The sequence below is a fragment of the Lagopus muta genome, chromosome 6 (genome assembly GCF_023343835.1).
Source record: "Lagopus muta isolate bLagMut1 chromosome 6, bLagMut1 primary, whole genome shotgun sequence".
Taxonomy (NCBI): domain Eukaryota; kingdom Metazoa; phylum Chordata; class Aves; order Galliformes; family Phasianidae; genus Lagopus; species Lagopus muta.
Genome location: NC_064438.1, coordinates 30303874 through 30328043, shown reverse-complemented (window position 1 = coordinate 30328043; position 24170 = coordinate 30303874). Strand labels below are relative to the sequence as shown.

General features: G+C 34.5%; 1 protein-coding gene across 5 annotated transcripts in view; it reads right to left on the bottom strand.

Moving 5' to 3' along the window:
- FMN1 (formin 1) overlaps window positions 1-24170 on the bottom strand; it is a 176677-nt gene that overhangs the window by 62998 nt on the left and 89509 nt on the right. For all 5 annotated transcript variants that reach the window (XM_048948464.1, XM_048948462.1, XM_048948463.1 and 2 more), the window contains 3 exons: window positions 16239-17029; window positions 13779-13929; window positions 1814-1901 (listed from right to left, as the gene is read on the bottom strand). In XM_048948464.1, coding sequence (XP_048804421.1) covers window positions 1814-1901; window positions 13779-13929; window positions 16239-17029 — 1030 coding nt within the window. The remainder of the gene's footprint in view (window positions 1-1813; window positions 1902-13778; window positions 13930-16238; window positions 17030-24170) is intronic.

Genomic DNA, 24170 nt, shown 5'->3' with positions numbered 1-24170 from the left:
TTTGACATTCTGTACCAAATGATAATGTTCTTTTTTGGGTTAAATGTTGTCAAGAGTGTATCATGGCCTGTTTTTGTTACTAACTATAGCAGCTCTTAAAGAATTTGTCTGCCAATAGACAGAACTTCATAGAGACTAAAGTAAACAGAAAATATGGGATAAGCAGACACTAGAAGCATTACATATACTGTTGTCTTCATTATAGTACACATTTCTAAAGGTTCTTTCTACAGAACAGATGTAGATGCTTTCCTTGAGTCTGTTCCCAAGACAGAATCTACACCTCTATCTATCCACAGATCTCGATTAGAGCCATTCATACTAGTTTGAATATTTCCTATTTTTTCTTTAGATGTCCACAAGCTGTATTCCCAAATCCCTCCCCCCCCCCCCCCTTTTTTTTTTTAATCTCCTAGCTGTTCCCATAACCAAGCAGCTGCATAATCCTATTGGTGCCTTGAGCAACACACGTGGTGACAGGCCAGTCATTTGCTACCTCTCAGAATAGAGAGGGTGACGAGTTACAAAGTTTCCTTCAGTGGCAGCACTTGTTTCCATGTCTCTTTTCTACCAACACTCTAATTTTCATTAAACTTGTGGGACTATATTAACAGTGTCTACAACTACAATCAGAGTAGTTCTGCTCTGCAGACAGAAACAGCCCATACGCTGTACACAGTTCAGGGAGCTGTAGTTTTAACTAGCTCACAACTGTGCACTCAAACAGCTCCACAATGCTCTGCATACACAGCAAAGAGGAAAGCTTCAAAAGAGCACTGCTTATTCAAACTTAAATGCTAGTGTATATACGTACAAACATTTTGAATATTTATGCTTTTATCTTAAATTGGGCATAAATTGGCCCGAGGACTTCAAAAGCTGCAGAAGAATGGCAAACTGACAGATAGCTACAGATATGTATGTTGCATTCGCAATGCCTTATTTTAGGAGAACATAATGGCATGGAAAATAGAAAGCCTTTCTGAATACTATAAGAACTACCCTGTTTTTATATTGCAGTTGCTATCCTATCCTATGCTGCTATAATTCCTGATGGTAAATTATTCAGATCTTTAATATTTAATATTTTTTCTCCATCTCATTCTAATACCTTTCACACAATACTGGCAGGCATAAAGTTGTTTCTTCTTCTTTTTTCCCCTCCAATCCAAAAGCCATCTGTTAGCCCTTGTGCTTTTAAAGTGTTAGATGCTCAAAGGCTCTTCTGAAATTAACAATAATCAATGCCAGCAGCATCTCAACACTCTACTCAGCATTTGCATGTGATGGAAGGAAAACAATAGCAAAAAGGAGACATCAACTTGAATTCTTCCAGCAGTTGTTTTAAATGGTGGATATTTTCTTTTTTTTTTTAATGTGAAAAAGAAATAAACAATATCCTTAAACAATATCTCTTAAAATCCAGAACATAAGCAGAATCTGAATTACCCCAGGGTTCTGAAAAATCTTCATTTCTCTACAGTTGTAGTGCCAAACTCAGATAATTTCTACCAGTGATGGAATTTATATACCGAGTAGCCCAATGCTTTCAAAAAGTGACATATGAACTGAAAAGGGACAGGAGTTGTACCAAAATTTGCTTCTGGTTATTCAGTTGAAACTTTTACCTATACAGGAATATGCTGGAAGAAGAATTCTTCAGATACAATAAAGGGGACCATACTTGAAGTACATACTGTAAGAAATTCTCTGAGTGGTCCTATGAGAAAAAATCTATGTATATGTCATACATTATAGTATACAATGTATATACAATGTATGATACTATGTATGTATCATACATACTGCTTACCTTGTTGAATATCCTTCATCTCCAGGTGCAAACTGGATATTAAAATTCCCACAGTTTGCGATCGCTTTCCATCCAACAATTTGATAATCTAGAAAGATAATTCAAAATTATCTGAGATCAAATAAACATTCTGCAGATTCTTCATTCCCATAAACTCACATAACTTTGAGTTAAATTGTATGTTTCTCGAAACATTTATATTAAATAAATGAAGCAGTAGAGTCTATCTCATCTTGAGCTTGGCACTTTAATGAATACCTGATATATGTAAGCTTTAATTCTCACCACATCAGCTCTTACTTGAAGCACACTATTAAGAAGTAAAACTGAAAGTGCATCAAATCTTTATTCTGGAAGATAGTTTTTAACCCGCCTCCTTAAGCTCACTGGGGCAAAACTAAGGTATCATAGAATCATCAAATTACCAAGTTTGGAAAAGACTTCTAAGATCATCCAGTCCAACCATCCACCTATTACCAATATTTCCCCACTAAAATCATGTCTGTTAGTACAACATCTAAATGTTTCTTGAACACCTCCAGGGACTGTGATCTAACCATCTCCCTGGGCAGCCCATTCCAGTACCTGACCACTCTCTCAGAGTATTCTTTAGATACTCAGAGTACATTACAGATGCCTTCGTTTATCTCAGAGTTGATTTTTCAGTAAGAGTACATTTTACTCTGTTTGACAGAGATTCATCTCTTGACCAAAGAGAATTGGAGATATGTTTTCTCGTGCACTTCCCAGCACTCCTTCTGGATCAGTATGGGTTATTGAAAGGATTCCTTTCACTTGTGTCTGACTGTGCTTCTTCCTCCCCTTTGACAATCCAAATGAATTAGAGTTTTGTTCATAGTTTGGGTAACAGATACTTGTTAGTATAATAACTAACATTTAGACTGTAATCTTTCAGATGTTGAGTGGAGAGAAGAGAAGGAAATCAGATCAGGGAAACCTTGAGGAAGTTATGCTGATTAACCTGCTGATTAAAATTAGTGATACTGATATTGATCAGTAAAATAAATAAAGTCATACAGGAAAACTGTCAGGATTTTAGAAATGTAGTTCAGATATCAGAAGAGACAGATATGATATGTGAAACTTGTATTCTGAACAAAATTTCCCCATCGTGTTTGCACTATTTGTATGTGCAATTTTGATTTATTTTTTAATCAAGATAAGATAATCACATCACAAAATGCAACACAGACGTGAAGTTCTTGAAAATAAGAAAACGTTCATATTCTAGCAGCTGGCTTAATTTGTAATGCAAATGAACAAATGCTACTTTGCTAACAGTTTCCTTTCCCTCTGATATTGTTACAGATGTTCACATTACAGACAGCTAAATGATAAAACTCATACTAATTTAAATGTTTCCCATGGGTTTTATACGACTTAGGAACATTTAACTGTGCTGCTACCTAGTTATTCACCTATATAGAAGTTGTAGCTGAAAATACAGGAAAAAGAGAACCAATAGTAACATTTTTTCCAGAAAAAAACATAGTTACTACTTGTAGGGTTGTGAAACTGGACAGGATATGAATAAGTACAAATACAGGCTTTTGTCTTCAACAAAGATCAGACAAAAATCTTATTTTATGTCTGTGGTAGAAACTTAATTTAATGAAATTATGTTAGAATGGATGTCACATATTTTCTGCCAAAATTGGGAATTTGAGACTTTGAAGGTTAAATTTGCAGCAATTATACTGGACACCAACAAAGGAATACTGTTTTTACACTATTTAAAATATTTTCTTCAAATGAAAAAACAATATCAGGCCCCTAACTCTCAGAATACATAATTATACATGGTGACTTGGCTACAAGTTACCAGAAATGAACACTCTCTAAGCACTTCATCCTGTTAACTGCAATTTTTCAGAGCAAATATAAGTAACTACTCAGTTTATCATGGTCATTTCTGAAACTTCAAGTGAATTTGCTGAGCTCCTCAACACATTAACTTCGTACAGGGATAATTACAGGCTTGACTAGTATGCAATTTGTATTGCATTCACTGACCTCCAAGTTGACCTTGTTCAGGGGCAAATTCATAGGTTGTCATAAACCCTATTTAGATATGCCTAGTTTGAGACAAAACCGTTCCAGGCTACAGCCGTTATAGACAGTATGACATTTCAAATAAATCTGTTATTATTAAATGCTAAAATATTATTAAATGTAATCAAACTAACTTCCATTGCTTAGCAAGACTTACTCCTTAGAAGACTAGTACAGTAAATTTAGAAAAGAGCTTCTATAATTTTAAAAGCTAAAGTAAAGATTCATGTTTTAAAACATCCAACCAACAGTATATTAACAGGCATTTTAGACAAATGTACACATGGTCACAATTACCAGCCATCAAACTAGACTCAGACTACCTGAAATGGCTTCAACAACGTGAAATCTCTAAATGAAGGCTAATATTTTATTCATTAGAGAGCAAATAGAAATAAGACAACAGAATTGCTCAAACTGGGCAGTCATAATATTGGGAAATTATACAGGACTTTTGTTACAAACTTTAAAACCAATGTGCATCTTGAAAGATCAGCACTAAACCAGAACATATTGTCCAAAATAGCCATTTCACGCCAAATAATGCTTATTCTGGAGGAGCCACTGAAGGGAATTACATGTGTGTATGAATTCTAAATGGAAAGGAGATACAAAAAATTCTTCAGTTTTCCAGCTCATAAAAACCATAAGGCAAATAAAATGAAAGTTTGTAAAGACTGCATTGAACTATTTAGTCTATGCTTTTAAAAGACAAATCACTGCTCACCTCTCAGCATATTGTGACTTGCTTTTAGCTGGCAGTGACAGGCAAGCAGCTAAGATCCAGCTGACAGCAGCTGATGCTGCTATGCCAGCTGGCAGGGTTTGCCAGCTGCCTGCTGCTCCCAGACGATGAATGCGTCGGTGTAATGGATGCAGCATCTAATGGCTCAGGGACAAAACTGTAAGTGCCAATGCTAGTTCATTTAATTCACTGACCCATAACACTATTTGCCCAACGTGGTGTTCCCAGAGTGTTTTTTAACATTATTAAGTTAGTTGATCTGCTTTAGACAAGTGTCTCTTTTATACCTTTCAATATTTATCATACAATGTAAAAGTAGAGACATAGCGAAGCTTCAATACATTCATAAAGTAATCTGTCATTCCTCTTAAAATGTGTTTCTCTAGTGTAGCAAGAAACATATTTCATTCAATATTATATGGCAGACCCACTTTTGTCTAAGTGTAATGTCTACATTCTGTGCACGACACTTACTGGTGCAGCACAGATTCAGTTTACTTTAGTGATTAAGAGCTAAATCCTTCCTCCTGCTGGTGCAAGGATTCTTTCCATAATATTTAAATTTTGTGAGAGAAACCATAAGCTAAAAAGCTGTTCTAGATATCAGAGTGTTTTCCTTCATTCCTTCTCATTAACTTTTATAGTGAAGTCAACAGCCTGGACCCATAAGTAGCCTGCTGAAACCCTGTTCAAATGGAGGAGGAATATCCTGCACAAGAAGCAAGTATGTCCCTCCAGCATTTTTACATAAACACCCCAAGACTACCAATGAAATTTCAGAACCTTAAGACCATATATTATGCCTTATCAAAGAAGAGCCATATTTAACTATTTTATATTTACTTGGATGAATCAGTTTAAGATCTTATCCATGTTTTTAGTATTTTAAGATGTGTATTTCTAACTAAACTTTTCTAACTTCATCTATCGGATGAAGAAAATTTTTTTTATCCTTTTTCTAAATGTCAAGCAACTGGCAATATTTCAAGACAAAAGTGGTAAAAAAAAAAAAAAAAAAAAAGCTGGCAAAAAACTTAATTCATTTTCTTTATTCCTACCAAAACCATAAAAACAAACAGAACCACAAAGATAGATGTTTACCCCTCATGGATACTTTTCCCATCCTACACAACTGAGGAGCTCTGCGGTAAGAAATGCCGTATTCGTTCTCGGCACAGCCCAAATCATAAAAAGAAAGGGAGAGTGCCTTGGAAGAGTGTGCACTAGCATTCTGCTACTTTTACTTAACTTTGCATGCTGTTTATTATCTTATGCAGAATGTTGAAGACAGTCGTGTTTCAACCTTGCAAAGCATCCAACATTTTCTGCAATAACTGCTCTTCTTGCGGAAACACAAAGTTCATTAATTTAAATTCCTCATTTAGTTAGATGGACAAAAAACTTGCTGACAGACATATCCCTTTCAGTTAAAAAAAATGCAATTCACTCAAAATATTGACACTCTTTTTAAATGGGAACACATGTTAATAATTATGTGAAGTCTGTTAGAGATAATAGACAACAGAAAAGCCATTATCTTTAATGTCCTCCTGCGTCTTTGAAATGATAATCATTGCACTAAAGGGCCAAAAATGATTGATGGACTTTCATTTGGAGCATACACCTGACACAAATTACTTGATATTTACCCTCCATCCCTCATTTTTTTCTTCCAAGAAGACAGAGTGCCATCGCAAACATCCAACTATCCTGTTTCTTGAAAAAGTATAGGAGAGTAAGCTCCTCACCAGTCCTCAAATACATTGGAAAAAGTAATGCAACTTTCAAATATTTAACTTCAGTAATGGAGCTAGATAATGCACATGGAATAAATCATAGCAAAGGAATGTACTTTTCTAAATAACCTTTTTTTTTTTTTTTTTTTTTTTTTAAGCCATACAGTGCACAGAGCTTAATACGTAGAGAATCTCGCTTTTAATTTCATTCCAAAATCCATTTCCTAATTCTGCCTTTCTCCTGTTTTGTAGCACAATGCCCTATCTTGGTTAGGCATACCTAATAGGAAAAAGAAATCCTATGGCTTCAAAACAATTACAAATGCCTGTCAGCTTCAAAATCTGCATAGGTCCTTACAGAAAAATAAATATTAACAGTTTAGAATGACCGAAAGTAAAAATTCTTTGAATATAAATTTCACAGCTTCATCTGTCATAAAAATACCAATAGTGGGTCTTCACAGTCTAGAAAAGATGTTAGATTCTTCAAATTATATTAAAACCTATTGAAAGCTGAATTATTTCAAAAAGAACAGTTTGATTTTTTTCAACAAAATGATTTAGAAATTTTATATGTTAGCTATTTTCAGCTTTCATTTTTTTCATAATCAGCTATGGACCTTAACAACAGTGTAGTGAATGTACATACAGTTGAACATTTTTGGCAGGTGAGAATTTTATATTTACAGTTTCATATAAGGGACCTTAAAAATGTTGGGTTTTTTTTAAATAAATCATACAATCCTTGACAAATGCTTTAACGGTAATCTTAGTGAATAACATAATAGATATAAAAATAATATATCTAGAAGGCTGAAACCTAAGCATGAGAAAATGCAAAAAAATGATTACTAAAACAGTTCAGTTTAGTAGTGGCATTTCCAAAAGCATAGCAATGATGAAACTGGGTGACTAAACAGGTGTCATATTCACAGGGTCAAATAAAACTACATCTAAATTGGAGTTATACACTAAAATAACCTGGAGGATCTCGGCCCTTCTATTCTTGATTTCTAAAAAGCTCTAAGACATGTTATAAGTGGGACCAAATAGATGCATTTGAAAACTCTTGAGTAACTTAAATATTTAGCTTAAATTAAGTCAATTAACCAAAACCAGAGAGAAATACACTTAATTCATTCTCAGATTAATGAATTCTGATTCTTCATTTTTGTCTAATAGCTTTGCCTGCTGCAAAATCAATCACTTCAGTATTAACCTAGGAAATGAATCTCGCTTTCATACATTACTCGTCCATCTAGAGTCTCTGTGAAAATCCAGATTCAAGCAATTGCCTATTTTCCATTTTATAAATATCACATCCATAAAATTTCTATGTTGTATTACGTTCGACAAGACTAAAATGCTCTTAATCTTACACTTCAAATGCATTATTATAAGAAAATAATTATTTTACTAATCCCTACACATATTGAACAGTATTGATTGTTAATTGCTTATGATCATATGACAGTAGAACTTTTCTTTACAGTATTGCATATATGCAGAGGAGATAAATGCACAAGAATCTGAGTTTCCTAAAATATGGCAGAAATGTGGAGTAGGAAAAAAATGGTTCTTCCTAATCTGCTGAATATATGGAAGTGTATGATTAAAGAAGCATGAGCAGCCAAACACCCTGTAGAGCTTCTACTGTCCAGATAAGCATGACCATAATAAACTTAAAGAGTACATAAGTGTACCAGGAGGTACATCTGACCTTCATTTAAATTATATAAACATTTAAGCTATATTATTTTTACACTATATCACTATATATACTATCAAATGAAGCTACTTTATTTTTACAAAATAAGTTAATATATGATTATAAAAAATAAAATCTCCCCCTATGCAGTCATCTAAGGCACTATTGCTGCTGGAGGGTTCTTCTCTTCATTTTTTCCCCCACATATTTGTTACAATGTGTGTTTTTTTTTTTTTAATTACTGCTCTTCAAGTTCTAGCAATTACATTCTCACATTAGGATGACAGTCTCTAGAAACTACTGTAACTCACTTAGTAAGCCAATTTCTGCAGGCAAAAAAGCAATATGCTTTCGAGTCATGGAGCACTTCCACTGGAAAAAGGGGGCAGGCAGCTGTTTCCAACCATAGGAGAATGGATAGAAACTAGATTTTTTTACTTTAAATTGCGATTCATGATGTTGGAAAGGCACTCGAAATTTCATCCAAAGCATTTCTGTACTTCAGTATACTATCAACTATACATGTACTATTCTAAATAAATTTTCTTAATGATCTCCCAATATAGAAACACATATTCCTTAGCCAAAAGTGCTCTACAATCCTGTAGTATCCCTACTTTTGAAAAGCTTTTCATATTTTTTTTTTGCAGCAGCTGCATGCACTTGATGACACTTTTTGTCCCACATCAACCTCCTCTTTTCTAGACTAAACAATCATAATCAGTGAATTTTACTCAGAGACTACTTCTACAGTTTTGATCATTCCCACTTTTCTTGACTCTTTATAGTTAGTAAACATTTTTAATGAAGAGTGGTAGTGCCTCAGTATAGATGCTGTTGTTAATGAAAACATGACTGAATGGATTTTATTGCAAGCAACACTTCCGTTTATTTAACAGTCTTGTTTCCGCTGTAATATCATGATTTGATAACTCATGCTCCTCTTTGTGATTCATTACTATCCTAAGATCACTTCTGCTAAACTACTACCTAGTCAGTTGTACTGATAGTACTTTTAGGTAGGTAGATTATCTTTAACTGCATAAATTTATAATCTAAAAAATAGGAATAAGCACATCTCAGATGCATAGGAACTTTCTAAAGGGTCTAATTCAAAATGTATGCAGCCTCTTGCAACTAAGTGACAGCTGAAGAGTTAATATTCCATTATCCAGGTCATAAAAAACGTGCACCCTCAGTAAGTTTGCAGATGACACCAAGCTGGGAGGGAGTGTTGATCTGCTGGAGGGTAGAAAGGCACTACAGAGGGACCTGGGTAGACTGGATCGATGGGCCAAGGTAAACTGTATGAGTTTCAATAGTGCCAAGTGCCGGGTCCTACATTTTGGTCTCAACCCCAGGCAACCCTACAGGCTTGGGGAGGATCGGCTGGAAGGCTGCCTGATAGAAAGGGACCTTGGTGTACTGATGGACAATCAGTTGAATATGAGCCAGCAGTTTGCTCAGATGGCCAAGGCGGCCAATGGTATCCCGGCTTGTATCAGAAATGGTGTTATGAGATGGGCTAGCAAAGAAATCCTGCCCCCTGTACTCAGCATTGGTGAGGCCCCACCTCAAGTAATGTGTTCAGTTTTGGGCACCTCAGTACAGAAAGGACACTGAGATGCTGGAGCAGGTTCAAAGAAGGGCAACAAAGCTTGTGAAGGGCTTGGAGAATATCCCCTACGAGGAGCAACTGAAGGAAATGGGACTGATTTGTCTGGGGAAGAGGAGACTGAGGGGAGACCTTATTGAGGGCAAATACCTGAAAGACATGTGAGAGTGGGGAGTCGGTCTCTTCTCACCGGTGGCAGGTTACAGGACAAGTGGAAATGGCCTCAAGTTGGGCCAGGGGAAGTTTAGGTTGGCTATCAGGAAGAACTTCTTTACAGAAGGGGTTGTTAAGCACTGAAATAGGCTCTCCAGGGATGTGGTAGAGTCCCCATCCCTGAATATGTTTATAAACCATTTGGATGTTGTGCTCAGGTACATGAGTTAGCAGTGGGTTGTGAGAGTTAGGGTTGTATGGTTTGGTTGTCATTGGACTCGATGATCTTGAGTTCTTTTCCAACCTGAGAAAATTCTATGATTCTATGATTCTGTAAGTGAAGACACAGAGGTAATCAGAGCTAACACCGACTCCCACAGAATCCTCTTTGTATTCTACAATCTTGACAGTGAAGATATGCACGTGTATAAAATACTTCTGTATTATAAATATATACTATAATTTTATACTGCATTTTCTTACACACATAATGATACACACAAATATAAATATATACTCAGATTATAACTTTCAGAAGAGCCCTGGAAAATAGATCATTATTTCCAGTCATGCAGGACAAGATTTAAACCTTTCTGGCTGAAAATGGTAGATGTCTAGTTAAAAGCAACAAAAGCATAGTTGACAGTGAATATTGCAATCAGAGTTCTCATAAGGGGTCATCAATGTGGGCAAACACTTAAAAATAAAACAAAGTGAAATTTCTACAGATTTAATGTGGTATCTTGCATTTAAGCATTCATTTGTTTAAGCATTTTAGCATATTCATTTAAGCATTCATGTATTCATAAACATTCGTTTCATGGCTGGAACATATTTCCTACAAGGGCAGGCTGAGAGAATTGGGGCTCATGAGTCTGGAGAAGAGAAGGTTCCAGAGGGACCTTAGGAAAGCTGGGGATAAACTTTTTATAAGGGCAGGTAGTAACAGGATAAGGGGAAATGGTTTTGAACTTGGAAGAGGGTAGATTTAGACTAGATATTAGGAAGAAATTCTTAACTGTGAGGGTGCTGAGATACTGGAGCAGGTTGCCCTGTAAGGTTGTGGATGTTCCCTCCCTGGAGACATTCAAAGCCAGGCTGGATGGGGCTTTGAGCAACCTGGTCTAGTGCGAGGTGTCCCTGCCTATAGTGGGGAGAAGGGTTCTGATGATCTTAAAGTTCACTTCCAACTAAAAAAATTCTGTAGTTGTACGATCCTATGATTTCACAAATGAGGCTTACGGATTATTCGGACAGGATTCACAAAAAAACCAAAAATAAATTATGACAATAAATTGAATATGATCTTAGTTGAAACTGCAAATAATTGGTAAAGAAGTTATATTTCAACAAGACCAGAACTGTTAAAGTCACTTTGGTTGTTATAAAGACAATTCCCCTTGAATTTCTATGACAAGATCTTCCAGTTGCATATAGAACTTGATTGCGAGGCACTGATTTAATAATCACTCAAGAAGAAAAGTATTAAGTAATGTTCTACTAGCATGGGATCCTGCACCACCTATTGGCCTGCCATTTTTCTAAATACAAAGCAGGCCAAACTCAATTTGTGGAAGTTGATGGGAAATAGAACTAATAGAACTAAGCTGCATGGATGAGAAGAGATTTAATGCAATGTACAGGTCAATGGTAACATGTAGTATTAAATAAAATAAACACAAACTACTGTTCCAGATTTTAAAGCTGTCTCTGTATCTTACTTTTTTTTTTTTTTTTTTTTACAACAGGAATTTACAAAGAAACACAAAATGATGCAGCATCAGCTATAATGATGACGTGATAAACATCATCAGATTCCATGACACCTGTACAAAGCATCTTTAACCAAACTACACAACTCCATGTACCATGACATACTATATTTAAGACCAGACAAGCATGTATGTCTGTACTGTCACAAAGAAAAGGATTACTACTAAACTCTTACTACTAAAGATCTAGTAGATATAATTGTTATAAAGAAGGTAAGATGAATGCTGAAAGAAAGCATGTAAAAGGACAAATGAAACCAGCAGAGCTGATAATTTAACATTAATGTACAAGAGTTTTCTATTTATCTACTTATAAACCATTCTGTAACTAAATAAAATGCCTCCTCTATTATCATTTCACTCACAACCCACTAAGATTGATCCACTGGAGCTAGCAGAGTAGTATGCAGACAATCTAGGATTTCAGAGGCAGAGGAAACACAGGGCCACAGAAGAGGATGAACTGTCTGTAAACATAGTTCAACTACTACAACTCATTTAACAAAGAAAGTAGAAAAGACAAAACTAAAAATAAGAAATGCTTATATGCTTAGTTTAATTCAAATTTAATTTGAAATTTAAAAGCTGATTTATTTTTCAACTGAACAAGCAACAGAAACTTTATTATTGAGCAGTGGTTTTCATTTTTTTTGTAACACCATGATCATAATTTCATCAGTTTGCACAGTAATAGATAAAACTGTACATTACTAGATAAAGCTATAAATTTTTCTGTCAGGTTACTTGTTTTTGTATATTTATGGAGCATTTTCAAGCAACTGTTTTTATTCCAATAATTTCAGTAAATATGCCCTAGTCTTTAAAATAATAACTTTAAAAATAAAACAAACTAATTGAAACACATAAAAACAGAAAATATCTTTGTAAGAAAACACATTAGTTACTCACTAGTGATATTACTAAGAATTACTAATTCTTACTCCATTACTTCATATATTGTATAGAGTAACTACTATCCAATTCAATTTTGGATAAAGTTAAGAGTGATCATTAAAAAAATGTGCTGTTGTAACTAAATTAATTTACAAAGCAATAAGGAAAAGGAATCACGCACATTCACCATTCAGGATATGGGACTAATTCCCAAACTATTTTGCTGACACCGACCTGGGGAGGTAGGATATGCACTTTGCTACTGAGATTTTGAAATAAAGCAGTTATCTATTTATGCATGCTATTTCTCCATTAAAATTACATTGGATACTACACACCACGTGTACTTGAAGCCTTATTGACATTTCTTATTAATTACTTTGCTAAGTTTATGATCAAATAAGTTTTAAAAAAGCCATTCTCTCTAGCATATTTGTATGAAAGCTCACTTTGTATGGATGTCAAAATCAAGAAAGGTAGATAGCATAGCTTACATGCAAAGAGCCCTCTTGTGGTTCCAAGCAGGTAAACTAAAATAGATTTATAATGCAGTATATACACACACACTCACACACAAACAGGATTATAACATACATGTCGTTTCAGGAAAACATTACTTGGCCATTATTCAGAAAATATCTTTGCCCTACCTGCAGACAGTTACTGAGAAGAACAAGCTCTCTCCGTAATTGACCACATGTCATGAGTATGCCATAATGACAGGTGGTGCACAAACTTTCATCCATCAGAGGTGGTTTCCCTGTCCCTTCTTGACACAACTACTGAGATATATCAGCGAAGAGTTTTTTTGGAGTTCTTCATTCAGAATACATAAGAGTGGTTTTCCTATCTTCCAAAGTAGTTCGTTTTCTCAGTAACATTAAACTTAAGGAAAATAGATTTACTGGAATGACTTAATGGTAGCCTTTACTTACGGATATTTGCAAGGTCAGACATGGCCTGAAATACTGGTACTTTAAGACACACGTTATAACTTTTATTCTGTTCTACTCACTATTTTTTCTACTTCACCAAGATGTAGAACATTCATTTTCAAAGGGAAGAAACCTTCCAAACTAAATAATATATTTGAATTCTCTCGCTAAGGTTGAACAACCGATTTTACTTACTGTGTTTTATAACAGCATTTAGAAACCCATCTGTTACATGCTGGTCCAATAGTAAATAAAAATGAAGTTTCTTAAAATACAAAACAAAGCCATAAAAGAGAAATAAAGAAGAAAGCAAATACAAAGAAAAATTAAATACCTTTTTGGCCTTGTTTTTTTTTTCGTAAGTCTCTGATAATGGTTTTCTTTTTTCCTGAGTGGTGTCTTTGGAAAACAAATATTCAAACTCAGTAGTATCAAGTATATCAGGTTCTTCTAGTGATTCCCATAATGTTGGTATGGCAGTTTTCCTATTAAGGGAAAAATAATAATTAAAAAAAAACTTACACTAAATATTTATTAAAAAAACCTTATTAACAATTGGCCTAAAACTCAAACAATCCCTGCTAGCATACTAACAGCATTCTTTCTCTTCATCTAACTATTGTAAGGAGTCAAAATATTTTTCAGAAGGCTGTACTGAGAAGTGTAGCTACTTAGTAGACTACATGCTCAACTATCAAAGTGCACATGTGATAGGGCTTTTTTTTGTATAATAACCATATATTGCAACTGCAGCTTGTGCAAATAACAGCTCTAGAGATCTCTGCCACTTCAACTAGGATTTCAACAGCAGCTTTTTTGACTAATTCCCAATAATCTTCCCAGACATATTAAAATAAACTATATCAAAAAATAGTGATCACAATTTATTCAAACATGTTTCAAGAGCATTTGTAGAGGTCTTGACTCACTTGGTGTTAGGTTCAGATGCTTCATGTTCATATGTAACTTTGTTTCAGGTTTAAGAAACTAGAACCTAAGTGGCCTATATCTTGGCAGACTAATCAATATTCCACGTCACTCAAATTTTACATGCGGATTATCTTTCCTTTTGTACCTTAATCTTTCAGGAACAGATATAGTGTAGATAAGCATCACTGCTTAAACTTTGGAACATATTAAACAAAATACTCTTGTTTTATCTGGATTTAGGAAAAATTATTTGTAATTCGTCAAACCAAACACTTCAATTCTGAACAAGTTTCAAAATTTCAATAACTTATGAAAGTATATTTGACAAAACTATCTTTTGACTGCTCTTTCTGTCATATCTATCAGTAAAAGGTGGGCTCACTTCTTCCAGCAGATGTCAGTAAAAGGCAATAAAATGAGTTGCTACTAAAAAAACCATAAACATTGCAGAAAACCCTATGAGCTACAAATGGCTGATGTCACCATACATATATTTATTAGATGTAATATGCAAAAAAATGTAATATGTACCCATATAATGGAGAAAAGGATTCTAAAAGCCACATTAATACTGAAATTTAGGATTGTTTTTATTTAATACTCAACCACACATTTATTGCGGTGAACGTTTAAGGAACTCTACTTTTTCCATGAGCATCCACACTGGTTAAACATTTTCTGTATCACGGGAAGTGGCTAGAGTTCAACAGCTTCACTCTTCGGACACCAGCTGCAACCACTTCATTGAACAATGCTTTTTGGCTCTGTAAGAAGAACTTCAAGGTCCCAGATAGCTGCTCTGAGCAGCAGACTGTTGAAAAAAACTTCATATCTAGTGCAGAAAATGATGATGCTGGATCAGTGGACCTGGTGTCCAGCATCTCATCAGCAAATTATGACTTAGACTCTATTTTGCACTCATTTTTCTGAGTGCAAAATAGACATTTCAGAAGGAACATTTTGATCTCAGTAAATTAATTGGAAAAAATGAAACAAGGTTTATTTTTGGACCAACTGTCGCTTCACTAATTTTCACAAGTAATTTTGGGAAAGTACAATCAAAATGCTCAAATATAATCTGATATAACTTCCTATGTTGGTTACGTTGAAAAAAAATCCAAAGTTATTACTCGTTGTCTTAAAAATAAATTCAGTCAAAAACTAAATTAAAAGAAATATATAAATAAAACTGCTTTAACTGCAGATGTCTCTGTCAGTACTGCATCTCCTTTTTACCAGATGCTTTACACTACAGGTTCCTCTGCAGCAGGTATTTATGGATATACTTCACCTTTCCTGTTATACCAGAACTATACTTGAGGTTAAGCTCAAGTTTACTTTTTTCCAGAACAAGAATATTAGAAGCTGATATGGTGCTTTGAAGATAGCATCACCTTAAATGACTGGAGAGCCAAAGCAAATGAAAGTCAAAGTTCTTGCCTGACCAAATTTTAGTATTTCAGTTTTAATTTTAATGATCTTTTCTCTAATAGGAAAAAAGAAAAAGAAGAAAAAAAAAAGGTATCTTTCATCTCCTGGAAAACTTTTTATTTCTTTAGTACTAAGTCACGAAACAATTAAAATATTTGGTTGCTCTTTCACTAAAGTTTTCAGGGAGTGCTCTAACTCCCTCTGTTATACTCTGCTTTTTCTGTTATAATGTGCATAATTTTTTTATTTATATAGCATTTTAAAACAATTTGTTGTGATCTATTATTAGGCTTCTATAACTGTTTTGTTGTTAATACATACAAATTCCATGCTTCTATATGTATTTTCACTGCTTGTTATTGTCTTAAATAGCTTATATAAATTTATATCATGACATATAGACAGAAAATAAGTCCAAATAAATTCATTGTACCTGCTGCCTTGCAATTGTATCCGTGTCCAATACAAAGGCTTCATGGGGCGGCTAGGTTCAATGGCAGGTTTCCGAGGACCTTGACTTGAAGATAAAGTGCTATTAAAAAAGAGCCCAGATCCTAGGGGTGGGGGAGGTGGAGGTAATCCAGATCCAGGCAGTGGAGGAGGAACAGGAGGTCCCAACCCTGGAAGTGGTGGTGGTGCTGGTGGTGATGGTGCTTGAAAATCCTTACAGCCTTCAGAAAGTTGAGGTGGCAGTGAAGGCCCAGATGCAAAGTGAGGTGTCACTGAAGTTGTACCCATTGGCAAAGGTGGTGGTGGAGGAACTAAACCTTGTAGTGAAGAATCAGAGAAGGGTGGAGGTGGTGGTGGAGGTGGTGGAGGTGGTGGAGGTGGTGGAGGAGGCAGCATTTGTTTTGGTTGACAAGACAAGACACTTTCTGAAGATGGTACATCATAACTGTCCTTATTTTCACCTTGGGCAGAAATACTATGTGTCAAAGACGAAATATTAAGCTTTTTCGGTACTATTTGGTTGTTTTTCACAGCTCTGTTTTCTTCTTCACTAGGCTTTATAAAAGTTTCTCTGTCAGTCTGTATACATACATTTCGGTATGTCTTTGGTGGATTATCATCTTCAGTAGAAACACCAATATCCCTTGCTTCTTCATTCCTTCTGTTCAATTTATTATCAAGTTCATTCTTCAGATGTGCAATGGTTTCCTCAAGCTGAGCAGTTGCTACAGCATGTTCTCCACGAATATGGAATACCCTGAGTTCAAACTGAGACTGCAGAACAACAAAAACCCCTCAGTGAATGTTTTTGTACTCTCTAGATCTTTTCACTTTTTAGAGCATTAATTCATTCTTTCAGGAAATATATTAAATGAAACTTCCAGCCTTGCCATGTAAAAGATCACTGTTTCCTCGCTGTGACCATGACTCTCTCATCATTCACCAATGATACAATCCAGTTTTTGTCAAATACTCCTCCTCCTGTACTCACATCCCCTCACCCCTATATGATTTCCAGCTGACTATATTTTTATGATAGTAAAGATTTATTTTCTCCAGATTACTGTTGCAGGTACCAGATTAGAGGCAGGTACTTTCCAATTAAATCTTATTCCTTCATGTTGCTAGCACAGAAGAAACGTATAAGTATACAAATAATTTCATATACTCAAGTTCTGTAAATGTTTTAATGTGCTGAAATCAGATCTCAATTATGAATTTGAAAGTACTTGCTCAGCAAACCTAATCTGCATAGCAACATGTTATAGAACAAAGTTGCCTTACTTTGGTAAAAATCTTTTGTGCAGTTATTGTAGATATTACATATGAAAACAATTCTGTGCTAGTACACTACATAACAGTCTCTGAATCCAGAGGGAAAAAAAAAATCAGATTTAAAATTGATCTGAAAAACCCCTGCTAAAATTGATAAAAGTGCACTGCATTTGGATACCAAAAGTTAGGATCAACAGGATGGCAATTCAACATGAAAAGGACCAGCAAAGACAGCAGAACACAAAGTGATCATGAGTCAATAACTCTGTATGAAAATATATAAATAGATATGACATATGTAATAAAAATCAAAGGTGCCCTGCTGAGGTGCTCATTTTGGGAAAAATGCTGTCCTTCTGTTCATGATCACTTCTGAAATCTGGGGGAGCTTATTCAGCATTCATTTCCCAGGTTGTACCCAAAAGGTACATCACCTTTTGCCTCCATCTCACCCTTTCTCGACAATGGTTCCCTTCTTCTGCTTGCTTTCAGTTTCTATGGCTAAAAAATAGCTTACTGTACCTCATCAGTTTTCTTTGCAAGACAAAACTCAGCCTAAAGTCAACTGTTCTTTCAACATCACTATTTCTCTGATCCCTAAAACTAGCCACTAGCTAAGGTGCATCTTTTTCTATTCTTCCACAGGTTTCTGTTTCCACTCGACACCCATTTTAAAGACATTGAAAACATCACACATTTAGGCCCAACCCTCTTCATTAAAAGCATTATTTTGTTCCTCCTTCTGCTCTCACTCAGAACTCAGGCTACAGAGGTCTACACCTTTGATTCTGACCAAACAGGGCCATGCCTATTAAAGCCTCACCAGTATGACTGCACTCACAAATGAGTTTGACTTTCCAAGATTTGTCTAGTATTTGCCATTGGAACAGGACACCATCTGTTTTCCTTGAGCAAAATCACCTCACAAAAGCTAATGATCCAGCTGACTCTTAGTTCTCTTATATGGTAATATTTATGTAATACATTCGAAAGTCTGCATTATGCTCTTCCTAAAATATACCACTAACAATGGTTAGGATATGAACAAAAGACATCTATTATAAAAAATTTCCTCTCTTACTAAAATGCATGATATTTATGCAAATAACCAAAATATTGATGTATTTTCCACTTGCATCCAGCCCTCTGCAGTATGAGTGACTTCCAGTGACTTTCTTTCTGTACCTGCTGTGTGTCTTTTCTGAATAGTGACAGCTCAGCTTTGGTTCCATGAGACTCAGAAACATATGAAACATTATTTTCAAATGCAGAAGAAAGACCAAAAGCTGAATTAGTACAATCTACCTCCATCCAGCATTACAGACTGAGATAAAGCACAAAATTAATCACAGAAGAGATTATATTCTTTCATTCAGAATGCAAAATGCAGATTATCTAAATGTCTTTGAAATTATAAAGGCAATTGACAAACCAGTACCAATGGGAGAATTTTTCTGCTCTTGTAAGTAACAAAAATTAACAATTAATATGACAAATATGGTCAGTTATAATCTGTATAGTCAATTCAATGCTATTAACTCAAGTATATTTGTTCTGCTACTGTTTATGTAATGCTATTGTATATGGACAAACAAAGACTTTCTATCAATGATATGGAATTACTCTGATGCTAAGTTTTAAAGCAATTTGTATCTATGACTATAAGGAGGCCATATATTTCTACAGCAATCTACACTGAAAAGTTAGCTGTCGCCCTGTTTTTAGGCAAGGCTTATTGATACTACAAATGTTTAAAAAGAATCCTGAAAACTGAAATGGTAAAGCATTTTCTAGAACACTGTTTTGAGAAAGGAACATGCAGGACTTATCTTGGAAAACAGCAAGTAAATGCAGAACTAACATTTTTTCACTACTTTTTACTGTGCAATTCTACTCCAAAAAGTGACCACACAAAAATGGCACGTCACCACTGAACTATACCATTCTATGTATATCAGAGACAGATTACATCTTTAACTTAGAAGCATACACTTCTGCTAGTTTTTACTCAAATTAACCTGGAATAACAATATAGTGCAGAGAAAGTGAGCTGAATTTTATTCTTTTTTTCTGACTTCATACACTGGTTGTTGCATCTCATTAGTTACTTATCCCAAGCCATGAAAACTGAAAAAAAAAAAAAAAAAAAAAAAAAAAACAAAAAAAAAAAAAAAAAAAACCCCACAGAACAAAGAAGAAAAAAAGTAACTGAGGATGTACTACTGTATAAGTGGGACTGTTCCAGGGGGAAAGGGAAGGGTGGAAGGTAAGAATTCTTGAATTGCTGCTGAAAAAAGTTTTATAGACTTCACAGCTTTTTTTTCTTAATAGTATTTGGTCACCAAAGTGCTGTGCATAGAAAAGAGAGGAAAAACATTTTTCAAAGACAGCCTCTGACTTTTTGTTCATTCTAAGTATTTTCATCCTCAGTTTTTGGAAGAGTTCACAGTTTTTATTCTTGCATTGTCTTGACAAAGAAGAAAAATGTCTTTTTTTGTTAAATCTCTGTCCTTGAAAAAACATACATTTGTTTTAAATTTTAACAACAATCAGAGATTTAGCAAAGAATTTTTCAAAGAAAAAAATGAAGTCCATGCCAATTTACATAAAAATCAAAATTCCTTTCTAACAAATACCTCAATAAATATAATCACTTACATATGGTATATCACCATATTCAAGGGTACACAGTAAACGTTACACTAGTAGTTGATAGCAAAAAATACGTAAAATGGATTCCCCATTCTCATACATTTCCAGCACTCTAAATATCTGTATAAGCTATATATATAGACTACAATTCTCTTTTTAATTTAAAAATACCAAATACAGAGCTTTATCTAGAAAATACAACAAAGATAGTTGGGAGCAAATGTGATCAGAGCCAATATATAGAAAACAGTATTTCTACATGTTTTATTATATATGTTAATATATTGTATTACTGATAACTAGCTTTCAGGCAGTTGAGAAAGAAAGACAGTCTTAGAGTGAGTAATTTTTCAATACAAAATCATTAGTATAACGAAACATTACAACATACTAAGTTACATTGCAACATGTAGATTATTTTTTTAATGGTATCAACATGGTTGCTTACATACACGACTAAAAATTACCTAGAATTTATGTAACATTTTAAGCAATAATTGGCATCAAGTTTGACAATTTAAATATTTATTTTGATAATACAGGTGTTCCTTCCTGCATCTACACACCTATTCCCTCAGTCCTTTCACTGTTAATAGCTACCATTCGACTATTTCAGATTCTACAAGTTAATTCATTTGGAGAGTTCAGTTACAGAGTATATAGACCCCATCATTAGTCTTTGTTTTTCCTCAGCTGTCCTATTTACATTAATTTTACTGAGATGAACTGTCTTGTTAAGCATAAATCTCTCCTTTTCTGTAAGTTCTTATCAAACACACAAAGAACACCTGTTAAGTCCTTGAAATTTCTTAGAACCCAGGATATGCAGACCATCTCTAATAATTCTCATTGTACTTCACAGCGTACCACAGCATATAATTATGGATGCAATTCTGTCAACTTTTGCACCTGGTCAGTGATCTACTCTGCTTGGAATATCTGTGCCCACAGAAAAAACTTCACTGGACTCTAAACCTTTCTTGAATCTGACAAATATAGCTTTGTATTAGGGAACCATTCAAAATTTAAAAGCAAAGCAAGTGTTAACTAAAAATAGACCATAAAAAAACAGAAGACCATAAGTATGAAAAAAACCCAGAAGTTAATACCGACTGATTTCAACCATCTCTCTGTGCAATAACTTCTGTATCCTACAGAATAAAAGACTGTTAAATCTAATATAAAGTACCGAAGGAAAAAAAATTCTTCCACATATATTAAAATATTTAGACTAATGCAAATTAGCATGATAACAGAGTAACAGAGTAGTGCCACTCTCAACTCTCACTTGACAGCAATTGCCATCATACCCATATCTTCCAAGGGAAACAGTTGCCCTAAAAAAGAAGCTGGACATGTCCAAACAAGATCAAGTAGAAAGTTATTAATGCCTCAGATTCTCTAAATTTGCTAAGTAATGGCAGTAAAAACATCACAGGCACCACAATTTCACAGGACAGATAATGTACAGTAGCTACAGGAAACCACATCACTTCAGAAGCATTATGTCATACAGAAAGGGAGAGAGATCTTTGCAGAAAGTCACCTCCCAAAAGTAAGCTAGTTTATGCCAGACAAAATAAATCTCACGTAGCTTGCAAACAAAGGGATAGCAAGCTAAATTGAGACAAAAATTTCAAGGAAAACTGACACATTAATGGACAAAATTCACAGTTTTCATTGGCAAAAGCTCTCCATATTTTTAACCCTGTTTTTTAACCATTTAAATTTCTGCAGAATGAAATAAGGCAGCTCATTGTACAGCACATCAACAGAAGCAAATGATGCATTCTGATGAATAGATGATATAGATCTTCTCTGAGCCTAAAGTAATCCAAGAATGAAGCTACAACCTGCAGTAAGAATTCATTACTTAGCTGTGAAGCTGCACCATGAACAACTGACACAGAATCCAAATACAGTAACAAAAGCCTTTCTTGTTACAAACACTATTTACTTTCTACCCTGTTTCTCACTTGCTTCTGTTACCTTGGTCTTAGGACTGCCTAAGATACTAAGTCTGTATAAATACAAGAATGCTAACATCCGTGTTTTCTGTTAGAGTTCAAAGAATATATTCAAGAAAAAAAAAATACTAGTATTATTCAAATATTTTAAAACAACATATAAAAATACAGAACAATTTTTTGAATTCTCTTTTCATTAATCATTTCTGTCATCATTTCTGATGACAGTTTCTAATAAGTCACAATATCTATCATTTACCCATAAAATCAAATTATTCATTACTGCTACCAATTCATAATAATGCTTTGGTGAATAAAATTTGAAAACAATGTGAAAAATGACTGAAAACAAGATGAAGATGAAGCTTCAGTGACTAAAACTACAGAGGCAGTATGGATCCAATAAGAAAACTGATTGTAGCAGAGAGCAAGTTGTCTCTGATCTTGGGAGAATGTTTTTGGACACCTAACAGCTTTTTTATTAGTGTGGCTGATTAAAATGAAAAGCCTTACTACTAAAATGCTCTTTTTGATGAGTTTTTTTGCCATGAACTATAGACCTTGCAGTCCAGTGGGATACAAATCCTTTGATCCTGTGCAGTCACATAAATTCAAAGTCGTAAAACAACATTGAATTTGATTTTATTAGTGTGGCTGATGTTGCCAGAATCGTAATGCAATCTTGTTTTTCTTCTCTTTTCTTCCTTTTCTTTTGGGGAGGAGTGGAGAGCAAAGCAGAGTTTACTGTCAACATTGCTTCACATTATAAAGAACTAATTTCTTTGGCAGACGGACTCCAACTCTAAGTCACTATAACAAAGTCTTGTAACAACATGAGAGAGTAATGATATGCATCGTGTTTAAGCTTCAATTAATGATTTGGCTGAAGAAAAAGCAAGCTGAAGCAAAAAGCAGCATAAGTATAGCACATGGAAAATAGTAAGGACATACTTATGTTTCTGTAGAAGGATAACAGGCAACACTGAATAGTACTTTGCAGTAGAAAACAATCAGCAAAATGATGCTATGAGTTCTTATAAAGTATGAGATTTAAAGTTAATGGCCCTTTTAGAAATTGAAGCTTTCCATACTTCACGAGCATAGTTTTAGTTTAAAAAAATCTGTGAATACCTACACTGATGAAATGCCCTCTGTACCAATGTATAGAGAGTACGCATGTGCAGTAAAAGCATCTAAAACATTTTGAGGTGCAGCAAGCCATCCACTTGCTAGCTATGGAAGGAAACATGTTCCTCACCTGTGTTACAGAGAGGGACCTCAACAAAAACAAAACGCTCATTTGGTGAAACAGTTTGTTCTCCAACATATAATAAAATATATTACAAAACATGCTACTTCATTTCTCTGTAGCAAAGGAAATGAAGGTAGATGTTACCTTTGAGGTCAGCTTCACATTCAGAAAAGAAGTTTTCATTTAGGTACATACTTTAAAAATTACTTTTCCTCACAACTTCATGAAAAGGCAGATATATTTTTATACTGACAATATAATATTTGCCTCAATTACAGTGATTAAAGAATACAAATTTCAAATATTCTTATCAAAACAAATTATATGAAGAAATGCTGCAAACAAGATACCTCACAAAACTTCCACCTTGGTTTAACCAGCAAGCTCCCAATTCTGCAGATATTATCGTAAATGTTAGTGGTAAAAACAACAGTAATTATCAGTCAGGTAACATCTCGAGGAAAACTCATCACTATGTTTACAACCAGTCTTGTTCTATGTCACTGATACATTTCTTAGCAGGTAAAGATACTGGTACACATAGCTAAAATATAGTTTTTGTCCTTAAGAGATTCTACTTGGCTCACAGTAGTAAAAGTTCCCTTTTGGAAATTATTCTTTATTTTTGTAAAAGACATGACTACTTTAAACTAATGAATAGTGCATAATCAGCATTTACTATCACATTATGCTAGACACTCCCTTTACAAGACTCACAAAAATGTTTTAAAAAATTGTTTAAAACCAAAACCAGATTTGGTCAATTACT